Source organism: Cibotium barometz, chromosome 36 (genome assembly GCF_041138505.1).
Source record: "Cibotium barometz isolate CiBa-2024 chromosome 36, ASM4113850v1, whole genome shotgun sequence".
NCBI classification, from domain to species: domain Eukaryota; kingdom Viridiplantae; phylum Streptophyta; class Polypodiopsida; order Cyatheales; family Cibotiaceae; genus Cibotium; species Cibotium barometz.
The window spans coordinates 32317990-32335870 of record NC_141081.1 but is presented as its reverse complement, the minus strand read 5'-3'; the positions used below and the strand labels follow the sequence as shown (position 1 = coordinate 32335870).

Sequence of the window (17881 nt, the reverse complement as noted above, 5' to 3'; positions counted from 1 at the left end):
TGTGCCTCTGAATCCGCCGCCCCAGCCTCGCTGTGTACTGAAAAAAGGGGATGCCTGGGCTGGTGGGGGCCGAGTAGGGATCTCGCCAAAACCACTCACCTGGATCCCACTGAAGGCGAATAAGAGGCCTGCTGTCCCAAGCCCATAATCTCCAAGAACAGTCCTCCCCTATCGAGGCCGGTGAGGGGTCTACATGCCACTGTCTCTGATGAAAGCCGACCACCCGCACCCTCTGAAGAATACAACCCTGGAGCCCATCCAAATCCAGTCGTGTCCTCTGAAGCTGGCCACCCTCTCCCACCTCGAAAGTGAGTGGGGCGACTCTCTGCGCTGTGCCGCAGACCGCTAGAAGGATCTCATGCCGAGTAAAGACACCCATCCACTGTGGAGGTGGAGGGTCCTGTACTGGGGTCCGCCACTCCCGGGGGATGGCCGCCTCAATGTCCTGTCTCATCGACTCTCTGTCCCTCATCCCACTGAGTCTCCTCTCCTGAGCCTCTAGAGGCAGCTGTTGAAAACATATCCAGTCGTCTAGGGACTGGGCTGGGCCGGAGCTCAACGGGCCCCACGACACGTGAGGCCGCGATCCAACCATATGGCCGCTGGGAAGTCTAATCAAGGGGTTCCAGATCAATGGCTGCCTCAGGCGCTCCTCATCGGTGCCCGGGGGAGTCTGGAAGAGTGACGGCCTCAGATGCGCCCAGGCCCTCAGAAGGCTAGCTGCAAAACGCTCCTCAAAGCCAAGGCCTACTCCTTTGGATCGCTGCTCTGTAAAGATCCACCTGATGCTGGGGGTCCAGGGGCCGCTAAGAGAAGGAGTGCGGCTGAGCATCCTGGAAACAAGAAACTCCTTCCACGGCTCAGCGCCTGGCAGGAGGCCACGAACTACCAACTTGCCAAGCAAAGCTCGGCTTTGGCAAATAGGATCAACAATGCCCAGGCCGCCTCTCTCCCTCGGCTGAGTGATCACAGCCCATGCCACCTTGGCCTTGGCGGGCCGCCCGTCGCCACCGGACCAAAGAAAGTTCCTGATGAGCCTCTGCACCTGGCCAATGCACGCCCGCGAGAAGGCCCAGCAAGAAGTGATGTACCACATGGTAGCAAGCAGAACTTGGTTGGCCACAACTACTCGGCCAGCCAGAGATAAACGAGTGGTACTCCAATACAGAAGCTTCTTCCGAATGCTCAAAAGAAGGGGGGCTATCTGCTGCTTCGGAGATATGTCAATGCCCACGTAGCATCCCAAATAACACACTGTAGTGCCGGGGGGCAGCCACTGAAAACCATCAACTGGCCTCCAAGTCGGGGGGGGGCATAGAACTGACCCACAACCCACACGACTTGTGCCAGTTGATCAAAGCACCCGAAGCTCTGCAAAACCTGTCCATGGCTGAGGCGAAGCGGCGGAGGTTCTCCTCACCTCCCTGAAGATAGACAGCAGTGTCATCCGCAAACTCCGAGTCTAGGAGCTCCTCCGAGGTGCGGATGGGAAGCTGGAGGCCCCGCAAACCTGTATCCTGTGCCGTCAAAAAAGTGCTCATGGCCTCCGCCACAAAAAGAAAAAGAAAGGGCGCCAAGGGGCACCCCTGCCGCACCGAGCGCGAGAGCTGGAACCTCTCTCCGCGCACGCCCTGTATCAGCACCCGGCTATGAGCCGATGTGTAGAGTGCAGAGACCCCACGGATCCACTAAGGGGGGAAGCCCATCCTCTCCATAGTGCCTTCCAAGAAGGCCCAGTCCACCCGATCATATGCCTTCTCGAAGTCGAGAAGGAGCACTGCCAGATCCTCCTGCCGAAATCTAGCCAAAGCCGTAGCCTCCCAGAAAGAGAAAATGTTATCCAGAATGCTCCTATCCTGGATGAAGCCTGTCTGCGTGGAGTGGATGATGTCCGGAAGGTGAGGCTGAAGCCGCCTGCTGATCGCCTTAGCTAGGACCTTGTAGGCCGTGCCTAGCAAGGTGATCGGTCTCCACTGTCTAATCTCCAGTCTGTCTCCTCCCTCTTTGGGGATCAAGTGAATCAACCCCTCTGCCATGCTGTCCGGCATGACTCCCGACTCCATAATCTCCTGGAATGCCAATCTGAAGCCCCTATGTAATAGGCCCCAATACCTCTAGAAGAAAGCCACTGAGAGACCGTCCTCTCCTGGGCATTTGCCCCGAGGTAATGCCTGAAGAGCCTCCTCCAGTTCCGTATCCAAGAAGGGGGAGAGAAGGGAGTGCTGCAAATGGGCCGGCACAACCGGTCTCGTGAAGCTCCAGACTGCCTCCCGAGCCTCTCTCACCCTGTCATCTGCTGGCTCAGCAGAGAGAAGATCCCTGTAAAAATCTGTGGCTATCGCCCGAACCCTAGGGGGATCCACCACAACCTGGCCATCAGCCTGCCGAAGACGCCTGAGACCCTCTCGTCTGAAGCGAGGCCCTGTCGCCTCAAAGAAATCTCGAGTCACTCTGTCTCCAGCCTGTGTCCAAAAAGAAGCCCGAGCATGGAATCGGAACTCCACCCTCCTCTCCTCGATGGATCTGATCTCAGTGCGAGCTGACTCCATCTGCTCTGAGATCCAAGGGCTCGTAGGATCCCTCTCCTGGAGTCTCTGGAGGGACGCTAGACTCCTCCGTAGGCTCCTCTCCTGCTCTCTGAAGGCCTCCAGACGGTCCAAGGCAGCCTGTCTGAGCATCCGACTGATCTCCTGCAAGCCACTGGCAAGATCGCTGGCTGCCGTTCCTCTCCTGAACTGCAGCTCCTGCCAGACCTGCTCAACTCTGATCGCAATCTCGGGCTCCTCTATGAGACAATCTGGAATCCGGACGCTCTGGCCCCGCTCTCCTCTCGTAGGGTCCTCGATCTGGAGAAGCACTGGAAAGTGGTCTGAAAACGAGGAGCCTGCAAGTATGCCCACAGTGCCACCTCTATCACAAGCCCACTCATCAATGTAAAACCTGTCGATGTGGGAAAGGTTAACTCCTGTGGCCCGTCTATCCGAGCGCGAAAAAGATAGACTCCCCTGCAACCTGCCAAACTCCGGGAGAGTCCACGGATCCTGGGCTCTCACCTGCAGCACTAGTTCCTCCCAGGCAACGAGCTCCGGCCCATGAATGGTCTCCTGGCTGCCCCCCATCCTGTCCTCTGCATCCTCCAGCATGTTGCAATCCCCTCCTAGGCACCAGTGGTCTGCCAAGGGGAGGGACTGCCTAATGGTGCTCCAGAACTCGGCTCTCCCGGTCGCCCCATTAGGGGCATAGAAGTTGAGGAAGCCAATGCGGTCTTCCCCAACCCGAAGGATGATCCACTGCGCTCGACCCTGGACCAGAGTGCCAGAGTCCACAACCTCGGATAGAAGCTGCTCTCGCTGACTGAGATGCATACTCCACCCTGGTTCCCCTGGGAGCCATATGCCGGTGACCAAAAAGTGTGACTCCTGCCTGGCAAGATCTTCCCGCAGGTGCGGGTACGCCCGGCAGAAAGGTGGTGCTCCTGGATGAAAAGGATATCTCCTGGCGAAGTCTGCCCCGACCAATGTAGCAGCGATGTCCATCGAGACCCTGGATGTTCCATGAGAGGATCCTCATGGATGAGCTATGGCAAGTGAAGCAGCCGCCACTGGCATACCCCTCTCAGCCGGCCCGGATGATCTGCCCTCCACTCTGTGAGTCTTGGGCGCCGGCTTGGAGGGAGAATAGTCACTGTCTGTCCGGGTGCGGAGTCTCTCCAAAAAGAGGGTGACCTGTCTCTGTGTCCAGCCCCACTCCGCCTTCGCCCTGTCCAGGGCATAGGCGTGAGACCAATCCTCTGCATATATGTATCTAAAGGTCGGCTGCACCCTCGGGGCGGCATGGAGGAGAATCAGTAGCACCGCCTCAACTGAGGTGTGGACCGGATCCGCCCGCCAATCTCCTATACCAAACAAGCTCATGCGGGCTGAGTGTAATCGGGTCTGCAATAGGTCTGTGAGCCCCAAGTCGCTGAAGTGGTGAGAAAACTCCAGTATCTGATCACGCAAAACTTCCTCTACAGAGTTGCAATCCCATGCTGCGTCTGGGGCAACACTGAGAGGAAAGGAGAAGGCCACCATGCTGCTCACCACTGAAGGAGAACGAGAGGGATGGCACACCACGCAAACTCGCAAGGGCGCGACCAGTGTCTCGAACGGGCCAGCATCCAGTTGGAGGCACCTGAAAAAACCGTAATCCACTGGTAGCCCCATCACTCGCGGGGGCCCCCCAGGGGAGGCTGGAGAGAACTCTGTGGCGGGCGAAGCTAGGATCGCCATCTCCACCGGCCCGGAGTGGCGGTGGAACAGCCGCTGGACTGAACTCTGGCCTACTGCCCCGGGGCAGTGGGTGGTCTGGCGAAGTATCCTGGAGAGGCCGAGGGAGGGATGGGGGCTCGCGGCGAGGAGGGGGGAGAGCGAGGAGAGGATGGAGAGGCATCTGCCAGAGGATAGGTGTCAGGGGGGGCCGCTGGGGGAGGCGGGAGGGGGGGGGCTGGGGGGGGAGAGGGGGGGGTGGAAGGAGTGCTCTCCGGGTGAGGGGAAGGGGAGCCGGGGGTCGCAGAGTGCGGCCCGGGACCCTCAGGAATATGCTCCAAGGAGGGGGCGGGGCCCCCCGCGGGGGGAGGCGGGAGCGGGGTCTCCACGTGGGAGGCTCCACCAGCGGCCTCAACGGGCACTGAGTCTGAATCCTCGTCCATCGGGGTGGGACCTGCTGGCCGCCTATCCCTGACTGGAGCATAAGTGCGGGTAGGTGCCTGTACGCCAGCCGGAGTCGAGCCTGTCCGCCAGCCTGTGCTGCCTGCTGGCGTCTGCGACAGTCCCTGCGGGCCGGGCGTTTCCGCCGGCGAACCTCTTGCCATCCGCCAGCCTCCTGGGTCTGCGCGACATCCTCCGCCGGGGCCTGCTCGTCAGATGATGGCGCCTGCTGTGGCGAGCCAGGGATGTCCGGTCTCTGAGGTGGATGGCCACCACTCGGGTCTCCTGCAGGGGGTCCAGAGGCGGCATAGCGTGAAGGATGAACCCCCTTGCGGGGACAGGCGCGTGCGAGATGGCCCATCTCCCGACATGTGTAACACTGGCCGGGGAGGCCCGAATACTCCACGCGCTGTATCAGATGTCCTCCAGAAAGACAAGGGAGGAGGATCGTCTTCGGGAGGGACTCCGGTGACGGAACCACAACACGAATGGCCGGGAGTCCTGCTGCCCGAGCAATCACTGAAGCCGCTGTCTGAGGCGTCTCCACCACCTGCCCGAACGCCTTGCCAATGGATGACAAGAGGGGCAAGTACTCCCTACGGAGTCCAGGAAAGCAGATAGTGACGGGGAAACCTGTCGCGCCTGCTAGCGGGTCAGAAGCGGGGTCGAAACCATGAGTCCATCGCGCCAGGAACGCCCGGGATGAGCGGAGGGCAATGGGGCTCCGAGCCAGCACCATCTGAGCTGCCTGGGGGGGGGCTCGAAATCCACCTGGTAGTAGCCACGTCCCAAAAAATCTATGCTGACGATCTTGGCGGGCACGCCAACAAGGCTGCCTTGCAGAAGGTCGCGAAGCTCTCTCCGCATCGGACGGCTACCCACTATCTTGCAGACCAAGGAGGAGGCCTCAAGAGCGGATACTGTGGAAACAAACAACTGAAGATCTTCAGCTGTGAACTCCAGACGGAGACCGGAATCGGCAGGGGTAGTCGGAGCGGCTTCCATGGAGTCCTCCAGAGGGAAAAGGCCAGAAACCGGGGTCACCAACGGGAGGGACACAGCCCTGCGAGGAAAAGGAGAGGCGGAGGGCTACGGGATAGCGGGGGCGGGGGGGAGGGGAGGGGGGAGCTGAGGCGGGGGGGAGCTAGCGGTGGGGGGAGGGGCGAGACGGAAGGGGAGGAGAGCGAGAAGGCGGAGGAAAAAAAAAACAAAACAAAAAAACAAAAAAAAAACCCAAAAAAAAAACAAAAAAAAACAAAAAACGCGCAGCGGAGGAGAAGGCGGAGGGGGGAGAGGTGGCGGGGGAGAGAAGAGAGGCGGAGGAGACGAAGGCGAGGGGGGTAGAGAGGCGGGGGAAGAGAAGTCGGGGGAAGGAGGCAAGCGGGGGGGGGGGGGGGGGGGGGATGGCGGGAGAGGCAGCGTGGAAGGAGGCGGAGGAGGATAAGGCGGAAGAGGTAACGAGGCGGGGGAGCGATGGCGGGGGAGGATGCGAGGCAGAAGGCGGGGGAGAAAAGGCGAGGAAGGGCGCAATGAAGGAGGCGGGGGAGAGGACGGAGGAGAATGCGGGGGACTGGCGGGGGGGGGGGGGGGGGGGGGAGAGGGGGGCGCGACGGCGAGAAGCAGCGGGGGGGGGGGAGAGGCGGAGCTCGCAGGCGAAGTCGTACAGCCGGATGATGCCTGCTCTTGTAAAATAAGCGGAGAGAAAGCAGAGGAGAAGTTTCTTGGCATTGAAGGGGACCGGGGCGGAGCACGCACATAGGAGAGAGAGAGAGAGAGAGAGAGAGAGAGAGAGAGAGAGAGAGAGAGAGAGAGATGATATGGTGGGGAGAGTACCAAAGTAGTCCAGTAGTGGTACTGTGAGCCCTCCCCTTATTCACTATATGTAATGAATAAGTGTATACACATGTGGGCGCCCGGACACGGGAGACCGCCTAGACGGCACAGGGACCTTTAACCCCAACAACCTCCCACTTAAAGGCCAATGTGCCTTCAAGTGAGAACCCACTACCTACTAGCCTACAACTAGTATGTACAAGATGGACGAGATACGACGGATCTCATCCCACACCTACGGGCTCACTGTGTCGTAGTGCATCCGGCTCTCGAGCAGACCAATGCGCGGTGGAAGCCATGCAGAGATATCACCCATCTCTGCATCCTGTCTGTGAGAGCTCATGCACTCATGCAGGTATGTAGCAATGACCTGCATCTCTCCCCCATGCTAAATGTCCGTGGAGGCAGCCACCGCACGGCTCACAACTCCCACTGCAAATGCGCCCACGGCAAATGCAAGCTCGGGTCTCGACATGAGTATCTCATACATGAGACTCCCGAACGTTGATGCTACTCTGGCTATCTTGCATAGCCTCACCATGTCAGCCATAGCTGACGCATCAGGACTGGACTCTGCCACATATGAATGTGCTAGCTCCGGGGTACTGGCCAGTGTCCCCGTATAATCCAAGTGTCCTGGAACCATCGTCATGCTCTGACTGTAGCATCTCGTCTGACATCAGCATGTCAAGAAATGACTGCACTACCGAAGCATCATCGGCATCTAAACCAGTCATCTCCGCCATCACACATGATGACTCGCCCTGTGCATCCATAGAGGACAGATGCTCCACATGTCCATCAATAGACATCTCATGCACTGGCTCGTGTGTCACATCTCGCGACTGCTGCCCCTGTAGTGCGTCTCTAGAGCAAGCACTGCTCTCAACATGTCCCACGCTGGACAAACCATGCACCTCATCTGCAAAAGAAATGCGTCTAGAGTCGCGCTGTCTGCATGAAAGGAGTATCACTGAGACCAGACCATCTCGTATCTGAGTGACATGCAAAGGGTATACTAGGTGACTCCTCGCACCTCTCGCTATGACTAGCGAGCCACACTGCATCCGAAACGAATGCTCATCGAGTAAAACTTTGCATCCTTGGTCACTCAACTGTGAGACTGAGATGAGACTCTGTATGAGTCCCGGCACATAACGTACATGACGAAGCGTATACGATGCACCACTAGGCAAAGACATGCATACATCTCCAGCACCCTCAATGTCATACACTGAGCCATCTGCCAGCTGCACACAACCAAGTCTCCCACTAGAAAAACTACTAAACCAGTCACGCTGCGGAGTGACATGAAAAGTAGCATGCGTATCTAGTAACCATCGTGGAGATAATGTATGAAATACGATGAAGGAACACTAGTGAGAAAGGTGACCTGACCGTCACACTGATACTCAACCGCTGAGTCAATCTCACTGTCAACTGCTGTCAATGCCAAACTAGCATCAAGACTCCGTCGTCTCTGCTGCCTCATACACCTGAAGCAACTACGTCTAATATGCCCCATATGACCACAATGCCAACATCTCTGCTGTCGGCGTGATCTAGATCTCTGTCTCTCATGAGTATGAGACCTGCCTCTCACATGAGGCGTCTCAACCACAGCCATCCCTGTACCTGTAGCATTTGTACCATCTAAACGGGCAACAGCATGGTGGGCAATCTCCGAAGCCATGACTGTCCACAAACAAGATAGACAAACTGCTCGAGTACAATATACTCTCTTACCCGAGAGAGTAGTGTGGCTGTCAATGTCTCCCACCTGAACCAAACGCGTCCAAATGTATAGAGACAACTGTAAGATGCTCTCAACTAGCGTGTGCTAGCTCAACCGAGCATCCAATGCACATGCACGGATTTTGCAAAAAATTCGACAGAGTCCCCCCTGTATCTAGGAGAAACCCCCGACTCGTCTACACGACGAACTAGACGCAAATGTGCATCCAACAATGCCAATATGGCTCCAACAAAGCTCACACACTTTGTTTACATGTACAAATGTCACACTTTGTTTACATGCAAGAGGCGGTCATGCATCCAACAATGCATACATGGCATCCAATAAATGCCCACGCTGTAACTGAGCTCAAGCACGAGCTAACCGTGTCACAAACCTGCCTTAACTGCATACAAAAGTGCATCAACAACTACCTGTCATGTCATCCAAAGGACACATAAAGCGCATCCATATGGGCATCCAAAACTGGGCATCCAAATGTGAATATCAACAAGAGGATCGCACACCTCTCACAAAGGCATCCACACAAACGGGCATCCAAAATTGGCATCCAAGTGTGGGTAATGACAGGAGGATCACACACCTCTCAAACTGTCACCCACACCATCGGGCATCCAAATGGTACTGTTCGAGAGAACTCTCGACCGGAATCACTGGAGCAATCGCGCATACGAGGCACCAACAACCGCTCACCCTCGATCTATACGAGGAGCATAAATGGGCATGCAACAACAAAGCACATGGCATTCACATACGACGCATCCAATGATGCATACGAGGCAACAGTGCATAGCATCCAAGCGAGGGCATAAACGAGGATCAAATTCCTCTCACAAGCAGCACCACATGTAAGTATACATGTAACAATCTCTGTGTCGAACCTGAGCTAAACCAAGCTCACAAGCTGCTGAGAAGCTGTGTCCTGCAAGAGGTCAAAACACTCTCTAATCCGAGAGCAAACTGCTGCCAAAACACTCTCACCAGAGAGCAAACATGTGCGGAATCCTCAACGCACAGCCAAATCCGGCAGCAAGGTGGACTCTGCGAATTTCCTTAGCACCTGCGAACTGCCTCTTGTATGAGCTGCTCACGGTTTTGCTCCTGGCTGCCCACACACACTATCCACTTGTCTCAAATCTGCACCTGCGAACACTGGGGCACTGCGGGCACTGCTTGCACGCCCCACAATGTTGACCCGAGCCCATGGCTCTGCCCTGCACACTGTGGTTGACCTCCACGCCTCCTGCAAGCTCCTCACCAAATCTGCAAATCAGATCTGTGTCTCCTTCCTCCTTGCTGAGACCCAAACTCAAAGCAAGTTCTTCTTCTCCTCCTACCAAGCTCAAGACTCCATAGTCGAGCTTCTTCTTCGCGACGATGAAGACGACTCCGCACACCCGCAAGCTCACACGCGCGCAGGCGACACACCGTGCTCTGATACCAGTTGAAGGGGACCGGGGCGGAGCACGCACATAGGAGAGAGAGAGAGAGAGAGAGAGAGAGAGAGAGAGAGAGAGAGACGATATGGTGGGAGAGTACCAAAGTAGTCCAGTAGTGGTACTGTGAGCCCTCCCCTTATTCACTATATGTAATGAATAAGTGTATACACATGTGGGCGCCCGGACACGGGAGACCGCCTAGACGGCACAGGGACCTTTAACCCCAACAGGCATCATGTAGACCTTGTTGCATCATTTTGCTTTAATCCATGTGCATCACATTACATGGTTATCCTCAAGAATATATTGGGGCCTTGCTTTTGGTTAGAAATTTCATCAAGGATAATCACGGATAGTCACCTTCTTTAGAAAGACACACTAGACTCTGACCATATCTAGGACTGAGCAAAAAGATCATGTGTGCCTCCAAGACTGCTTTATATACGTGTGTAAAATCGGTTGTCTTTCGTGAAGGGTGCCGCCTTCTTTAATGGAAACATACCATATTTAGAACTCTTAGCCAAAAGAAGATCATGTCTTTCCAAGACAAGTGTTCCATGTATGTTGTATAGAGTCTTGAAGAGGTGGTCTGCTATATGACACTGATGGTAGAGACATTTTGTCTTTTTTTGGAGGGTGATCCATAAATGCCAGGCCAAAAGTTCAATGCATAAATAACACAAGTCATATTCACTTGTCATCCTCTTACCTGTCATGGGTATGGAGGGGTTGCTTCTCTATCATCTTTTCACAGAGATGAGAAGCGAAATCTGGGCTTGTGTTGGGAGCTCTGCAGATTGTGAAGGAGGTTCTTTGAACTCTACATTTTGATCAGTTATGGTTGATTGATTAATTGCTTATTTTTTCTTATTTTGTCGGTTCTTAGGGTGGATGCAGCTATGCATCTTTTGAGGTAGGATCAGATGAATTGTGCCATGATATGTCATGTAGTACATAGTCATGTTCATGTCAATCTGTGTCTACTCCTTGATCCAGTTACTAATCCCATGAAGCAAGGAGACCAGCAACCAATGGGTCATGTCTTTTTCAAGGAGTAGACACAGATTGACTTGAACATGATTATGTACTACAGCAATTATAACACGTCTTTAGTATCCTTACGGCGGTGAGATGAAAAAGGCATACCAAACACTACCTAATAAGTGGCACACCTATGGGGCCTAATACCTCACAAATTTAGGTTGGTTCAATGTTGAAGACTTATGATTTTAAGGGTTCAATGTTGAAAACTTGTGATTTTAAGGAAGCCTAAGATGTATAGAGTACCGTGAACATTAAACTTTGAATTTTGTATACACTCACAGCTTCAAGATAGAGGCAGTTGCCTGCCACAGTCAAAGATGAGGGGGAGGAGCTACCTAGAAAAATTTGTGAAGAACTAAAAAGGCCATAGTTAGAGTTGAGAAGTTCCGTGGAGAATTGGAAAGAGAGGTAGAGAGCATGAACAAGTGGTGAACATAGCGAGTTTTATTTTAAAAATTTACATTTTATTTTTTAGTATTAAAAAACTCCAAATGGGTAATTTTAAGTGCTTTAAATCTCCACATCAAGTTATTTTTCACCTTTTTAACACTTTCCATTTGAGGTTTTGAATGTGTAAAACTTCCAGGGTGCAAATCTTAGTGTAATTGCCAAAGTCTTTTAAGTTGATGACTACTTTGGAAGACTATGAACAGATGAATTTTAATGATTACATGAGTCTTTTTATCTACCAAAATGTGCCTTCTTGCAAGGTCTCTTTGGTGACATGCTTTACTCTGGATATGTTAAGAGGTCTATTTTGTTGTGTTACGCTTTTTGCTGATATAAATCATACTTGTAGAGTGGAGAGGGAAACCGTTTCCATTCAGCAAAGGGTGCAGTTTTTATCGCCTTACAACCTCAAACGGAAAGCAACAAATCATGTATGATCTCAAATTACTTGCATTATGGTTTGTTGTAAACAAAGCATCTGGTCTACATTTGTTTTGTATTGATTTAGGTGTATCATAGCATAGTCATAAATGCATGATTTGTATCTCATGCTTTTTGTTACATGCGGAAGCTCTGGGAGTCTTCTTTCAGCCCTGAACACATCCTGGAACATGCTGATGCAAAAATGCATGCAGAAGAGAGAGCAGAGAGAGAGAGAGAGCTCCTGCTAGCTACTGCATCATTTGTTGACCAGACTCCAATCTAGAAGAGCCTCCCCCACCAGCCTCATAGTGCCTGCCATTATAGAGGAAGGGAACTCCACAAGTTATTCTGTGAATCAAAAAGATCAGAGTTCCATCCAAGGCAAGGAGTTCCCCGAGGTCCTCAAGTGTCATGGTTTCATAGTAGGTCGTAGTCTTGTTTGATTGTGATAGTATAGAGGATGTTATCTCCAAGTGAGTTGCCCAACAAACTCTTGACTCCAGTAGTCAGGGTTTGGTGTAGGCACGAGTCTTAGAGTTAAGTCAGTAGCACAGAGTGCTGGACTAGTGATCTAGAAGGTCGGTTTCATGCCTAATTTCATAGTCGCACCCTTAATAGGTGCCGGCGTGATTTTAGGCATGAGGTGGTTTGTTTAGTACCATCCTTATATTGACTGGAGCAAGCATCTATTGAGCATCACAAAGACTGTTCAGGATCTAATCCTCATCCAAGGCATAATTGGTACCCCATGAGTTCCTTTCATTTCTAGTTTGCAATGGGAAGAAACACGTAGAGTCTCGTTTGCTAGGTTTCATCCTCCATTTCAATCACAGTTTGTTAATAGTATCAATAGTGTGCTTGTTTCTAGTAGTACTCATTTTCCTTTAGCTAACCATATTGCTAACTGTGAGAATTGTTGGGATTTGGAGTTTCGTGTGTGTGTCCCCTTGTGTGAACCCCTGTTTGTGTGTGTGTGTGTGAACGACCTCTAAAAGGGTTATTGTTCTAGTAGTTTGTGAACACACTTGGATAAGATAAGTGGCCATGTGGCGTACACTTATTAGAGTGTGTTATTTGTATGGGTCAAAAGATAAGGTTGCAAGCCTTGGTGAGTGAACATAACTCCTGCAATACTCTCTTTGAGCATAATCTCTCTGTCTCTCTCTCTGCGCGCACAGTCACACCATGGATCTCTTTGATCTTCCATAGCTTAAGGCCTAGGCTTGTACCTTTGCAAAGCCTAACCCTAACCTACAATTGGTATCAGAGTGTTGTTAGGGTTTCAGCTGCCAGCCGTCACTTGTAGATTTGCTGCTGCCTGTGTCTCGCAGTCGCCCAGCTGCCGTGCATCGTTGTTGACGCGTTGCCGCAACGATCTGCACCTGCTGGTGCATCATCTCCAGCGTCGGCACGCCTTTGTCCGCTCACCTGGCTGCCCATCTCCACCATTCTGTGCTGCCCTGCGCTGTTCTCTGTAGAAACCACCTGTGTGCCGTTGCTTGAGCAGCAGCTGTCTCTGCACAACATGTGTGTCGCCGCTGCAGCGCTGCACCACTACTGCTGCTATACTGCTACAGCCATCGCCAACAATGCTACAATCACCATCATTTGCCTTCCGTCTGCTGCCTCATAACTGCTGTCACTTTTCACCTGTCTGCAGAGCAGATTCTGACCTATTGCCCTTGAGCGCGCCGCCGCCGCCGCCGCTCGTTGTTGATGTACCTGCAAGTTGCTACACAAGCAAAAATTAGGTTTTTTCAGTAATCAGGTAGAAATTATCACATTCGAGCTCGTGCAATCACAAAACTTTGGGGATTTTGCAAAAATTAGCCCTTTGCATCAATAGGAGCACCTGTAGCATCCAAAATTTGTAACTTTTCCAAATTGAAGTTTCCTACATCAAATTGAAGTTCTCGTAGTGCCATAGAAGGAGCAATGGCATGGAAGCATTGCCGAAAGAGACCGTTCTTCATTGATATATCCTCAGGAAGTTTTTATACTTCCAAAGGTTTATCTAATTTCTATTATGTTTGAGTCATGGGTTCTCTACCCAGGTGGTCTCCCAAAATTGATTGCAATAAACGTTGTGTGAATGTGTCAGCCTTTCCATCTTTGTAATAAGCCTGAATCTTATAAAAGTCTCCATCATTTCGTGTCATACCTTGCTTATAGCAAGGGGGGTTTGTCTTTGGGTAGCCTCATGTAGGCACAATCACAGTCGTGTGTGGTCAAGCTCTTCCATCATGCCTGACGGGAGGGTTCCAGGTGTTGACACACTATGTTCTTTTGTATCACCTGTTGGTTAGAGCCCAAATCACCATGGCTATTGAAGGTCTTCTCAAACATCTCCACCTTCACTCCGAAGGGGGATTTGTAGGGATTTGGAGCCTCATGTGTGTGTTTTTCCTTGTGTGTGAACGGTTGTTGTTTTTTTGTGTGAACAGCCCCTAAAAGGGTTATTGTTCTAGCAGTGTGTGAACACACTCTTATAAGTGGATTAGATAAGTGTGCCATGTGGCATACACTTTGATATTTGTATGGGTCAAAAGATAAGGTTGCAAGCTTACAAAAGCATTGTAATTGGTGAGTGAACATGACTTCTATCAATCTAATCATATCATTGAGTCTTGCAATACTCTCTCTCTTTTAGCATTCTCTCTCTCTCTCTCTCTCTATATATATATATATATATATATGTGTGTGTGTGTGTGTGTGTGTGTATGTATATATATATATATATGTATGTATGTATATGTATATATATATGTATGTATATGTATATATATATGTATGTATATATGTATATATATATGTATGTATATATGTATATGTATGTATATATATATATGTATATATATGCACACCAGGGAGACTTGGTCATGTCCCCTTCCCACCAAGATGCAGTACTACAGAGATCATTTCCTTAGATTCATAGAGGATGGATATGTTAGACACACGTCTCACGCTATGAGGGTGACTATTGGTCAGATCAGAGTTTCCTCTCACCCTATGGAGATTGAGGTAGGGAGAGTAGCACGGACCCCTAGAGAGGACAGAGTATGCAGATTATGCCACAGAGAGGTAGAGTCGGAGGCGCATTACATATGCAGATGCCTTGTATAGTATGAGATCAACGGGAGATACCATTGCTTGTTCAGAGAGGGTTTTGGCCCACTTAGCCGGGTGGTGGAGTATCGTGATCAAAGATGCCTAGGCCTTTTCCTCCTTGAGCTACACCGACATAGAGTGAGGCTTCTATAGGTGTAGAGCCAGCGATCCTAGCCACAGATCACCAGCTTCTTTAGGCCTATCATCGAGCCACATCCCCCTCCCCCTATATCATCTACCTCTCGACGAGGGCTCACACTACAGAGAGCCTCGGAGATCAGAGCTGCCACGAGACCGCGACTACTTGGACGCTGACCACCACTACATTAGGCTCGGTTTGCCCAGATCCAGGCACGATACCATAGAGCTATGGAGGAGAGAGTCTAGAGGCTAGAGCAGGGCACAACAGATGTGAGAGTCCTCCTCGTCCCATGCTCCATGTATGATGTTCTACACCCCACCATCTCCATTGGGTGGAATTAGTAGTATACCACTTATCATGATTGTACATCTATAGCATGCTAGACAGTGACTGCATAGTGAGCTGCATATGACTAGGATTAGCTTTTCATTTTAGTTTTTCTTTCCATGATACTCAGGACATGGACTTGTTGTATACAGATTTGTCTTATAGGATCCTCCATAGCTTAGGCTTGTACCTGTGCAAACCCTAACCCTAACCCTAACCTACAAGAATTAGTGTTGTCACGACATATTTAAGTCCGTAAACAAGGAGGAGGAAAAGACAAAGTGTAATTCCACCGGGCAGTGTGGAATGCTTGGTTGAACACTGGTTATCAATACACCTAAATACGCTGAGATTTAATGGACAACAAGCACAATACAAGATGTAATTTGCTGAATTGACAAGAGATGCACAATGAGCTGGGACGGCCAGCCTCTCCCTCAAATAGTAGTGTATATTAATCTTGGGAGAATCAAGTACATAGTGTCATGGGCATTTCTGACCAGATTTCCATACCAATTCATATGAATACAATATTGCAAACAATATGGTTGTCTGCTAAGATTTGCAACTCACACTACCCTCTCAAGTGCCTATGTTCTCTACCATCAGCTCTCTATTGTTCCACGAAAACATGGTAAAGACAGTCTACAAGAGAGCACGTAGGACAGGAGAACACCACATAGGGACTCTTGCTCCTTCCTCGTGCTACTTGCTTCCATAATTGAGTATTAAAGCTTACCAATTGCAAGTAGCGTCGATGGAAGCATCTAGAGTGTTGAAATCTTCAATTTGTTGTGATCCTTTGCGACAAAAGTCTTCAAGAGGATGAAGGGAACCTTGGGAAAGCTTCCCCTATGGTTCAACTTGAGAAAAGAGGGTTGAGATTAGGTTTTTCAGCCAAAAGACCAGAAATTACAGCAAATATAAGGATTGTTTTGCTGAATTTTAGTCATTGGGAGTGTGTAGGAGAGTGAATACCACCTAGAAATACTCTTGGAAGCTTTGAAAACACCCTAGCAAGCTTGGATATGGTGTTGCAAAGGAGAAAGTGCAGAAAATACAGCCAAAAGGCCTTATGAAGGTGGGCGCCAACTTCTAGAGAGAGAAGGAAGAGAGAGATGAAGAGATGTATACCTTGGGTGTCGGGCAGAGAGGGAAAGTGACTTGTGGTGCAAGTTGGGATGGACACATGGGGATAAGGTCTGGGTGGTGGGCATTGAGCTTTGTCTGTCTCGGGACATCAGTGTGTGCAAACACAGGGCTGGTCATAATTTATAAGTGAGTTTGGACTACAATGAAGTGTGTACACACTCACTTATAAATCAGTGATAGATCTTAAGGCTCAATTATGACCAATACTTACCACTTGTCTCATGCCACATAACCATGTCAGTAGACAATTTCACATGCACAGTTCATGGGCGGGCATCCCCTCACCCAAAACTACACATTGGTCAAGCAAGCTTCAAAACAACATGTAAATGCAATTTGCAGGCAAGCAACATTGGTGTGGACAATCTCCGTTCATGAGACTATATCAAAATAGACGTGTTCCAATGGAACACCAATCCTCTAGGTATTTCCGGGCATGTACTCACATGCACAAATTCCAACGGAAAGCCAAGTCCATAGTATCACATGAGTGGCATCAATTTCCGATATATGCAATTGCCATGGACGCCAGTCTAATGTATATACATAATGAGAAAGCATGGGTGGACCTGTTGGGTTGCCAAATGGTGATGTTCCCCTGGCTTCTAAACAGTTGTCCGCAATTGAAAAGCATCCATATACGTTTGAAGCAAGTGCGGGAAATCACTAAAGAACTCTTCATCTACCCATTTAGTATCAATGGGAAGATAGTTCTTAAACTTCACAAGGTAATGCGTGACAACTTTGCCTCTAGAGCAAGCTTGCGTTCCTTGTGATATACAATCTGTTCTAGCTACAAAATCTCCACAAGCTCATCCACTTCTGGTGGATGGTTCACTGGGCTCGGGCTCTACATTCTCGTAAAGGAAACTTACATGAAAAGCATTGTGTATATGTCAATGACTAGGCAATGCTAACCTAAAAGCCACTTAATTGATCTTCTTGATTGCTCGAAAAGGCCCATAGTTTTTGGTTGCAAGCTTAGGGTATACACCGTCTTTGCCAGGTCTCTTTGCAAGTCTTGCTTTCTCGAATTTTAGCAATACCCAATCATTCTCTTTGAGATCAAATTGCCGTCTATGCTTGTTGGTAGTCCTTTTATGTTTGTCTTGTGACTTTGCAATGGCTGTCCGCACTTGAGCAAAGGCAATATCCAAGTCTCTTACGTACTTATCAGCTGTAAATATCTCATTCTTTGTGTGAAGGATGGGTGGCAAAACCACCTTACCATATAAAATCTCAAACGGGGCCTTTCTCGTAGATGCATGCACCCTGCTGTTGTATGCAAATTTCACAAGCGGTAAGTACTTCTTCCAAGAAGGCTTTTGATCCGCCACATAACATTTCAAGAGATCCAACACGTCTGAATTTGCAGCCTCACTTTGCCCATCCATTTGAGGGTGATAAGCTGATGAGAAGTCCAATTTGTTGCCCATATTATCAAATAAGGCTTGCCAAAAGAGACTTGTAGTCCAGGGATCTCTATCTCCTACAATGGACTTCGGCATTCCATGATGCT

The 17881-nt window shown here is 50.4% G+C and overlaps 1 protein-coding gene across 3 annotated transcripts in view; it reads left to right on the top strand.

Moving 5' to 3' along the window:
- Nucleotides 1–17881, top strand: part of LOC147617809 (uncharacterized) — an 84115-nt gene that overhangs the window by 37677 nt on the left and 28557 nt on the right. For all 3 annotated transcript variants that reach the window (XR_015262260.1, XM_086776069.1, XM_086776066.1), the window contains exon 3: nucleotides 11560–11641. Coding sequence is in view for 2 of the 3 variants with exons in the window: in XM_086776069.1 (XP_086632195.1) it covers nucleotides 11560–11641 (82 nt within the window). In the remaining variant the exon portion in view is untranslated. The remainder of the gene's footprint in view (nucleotides 1–11559; nucleotides 11642–17881) is intronic.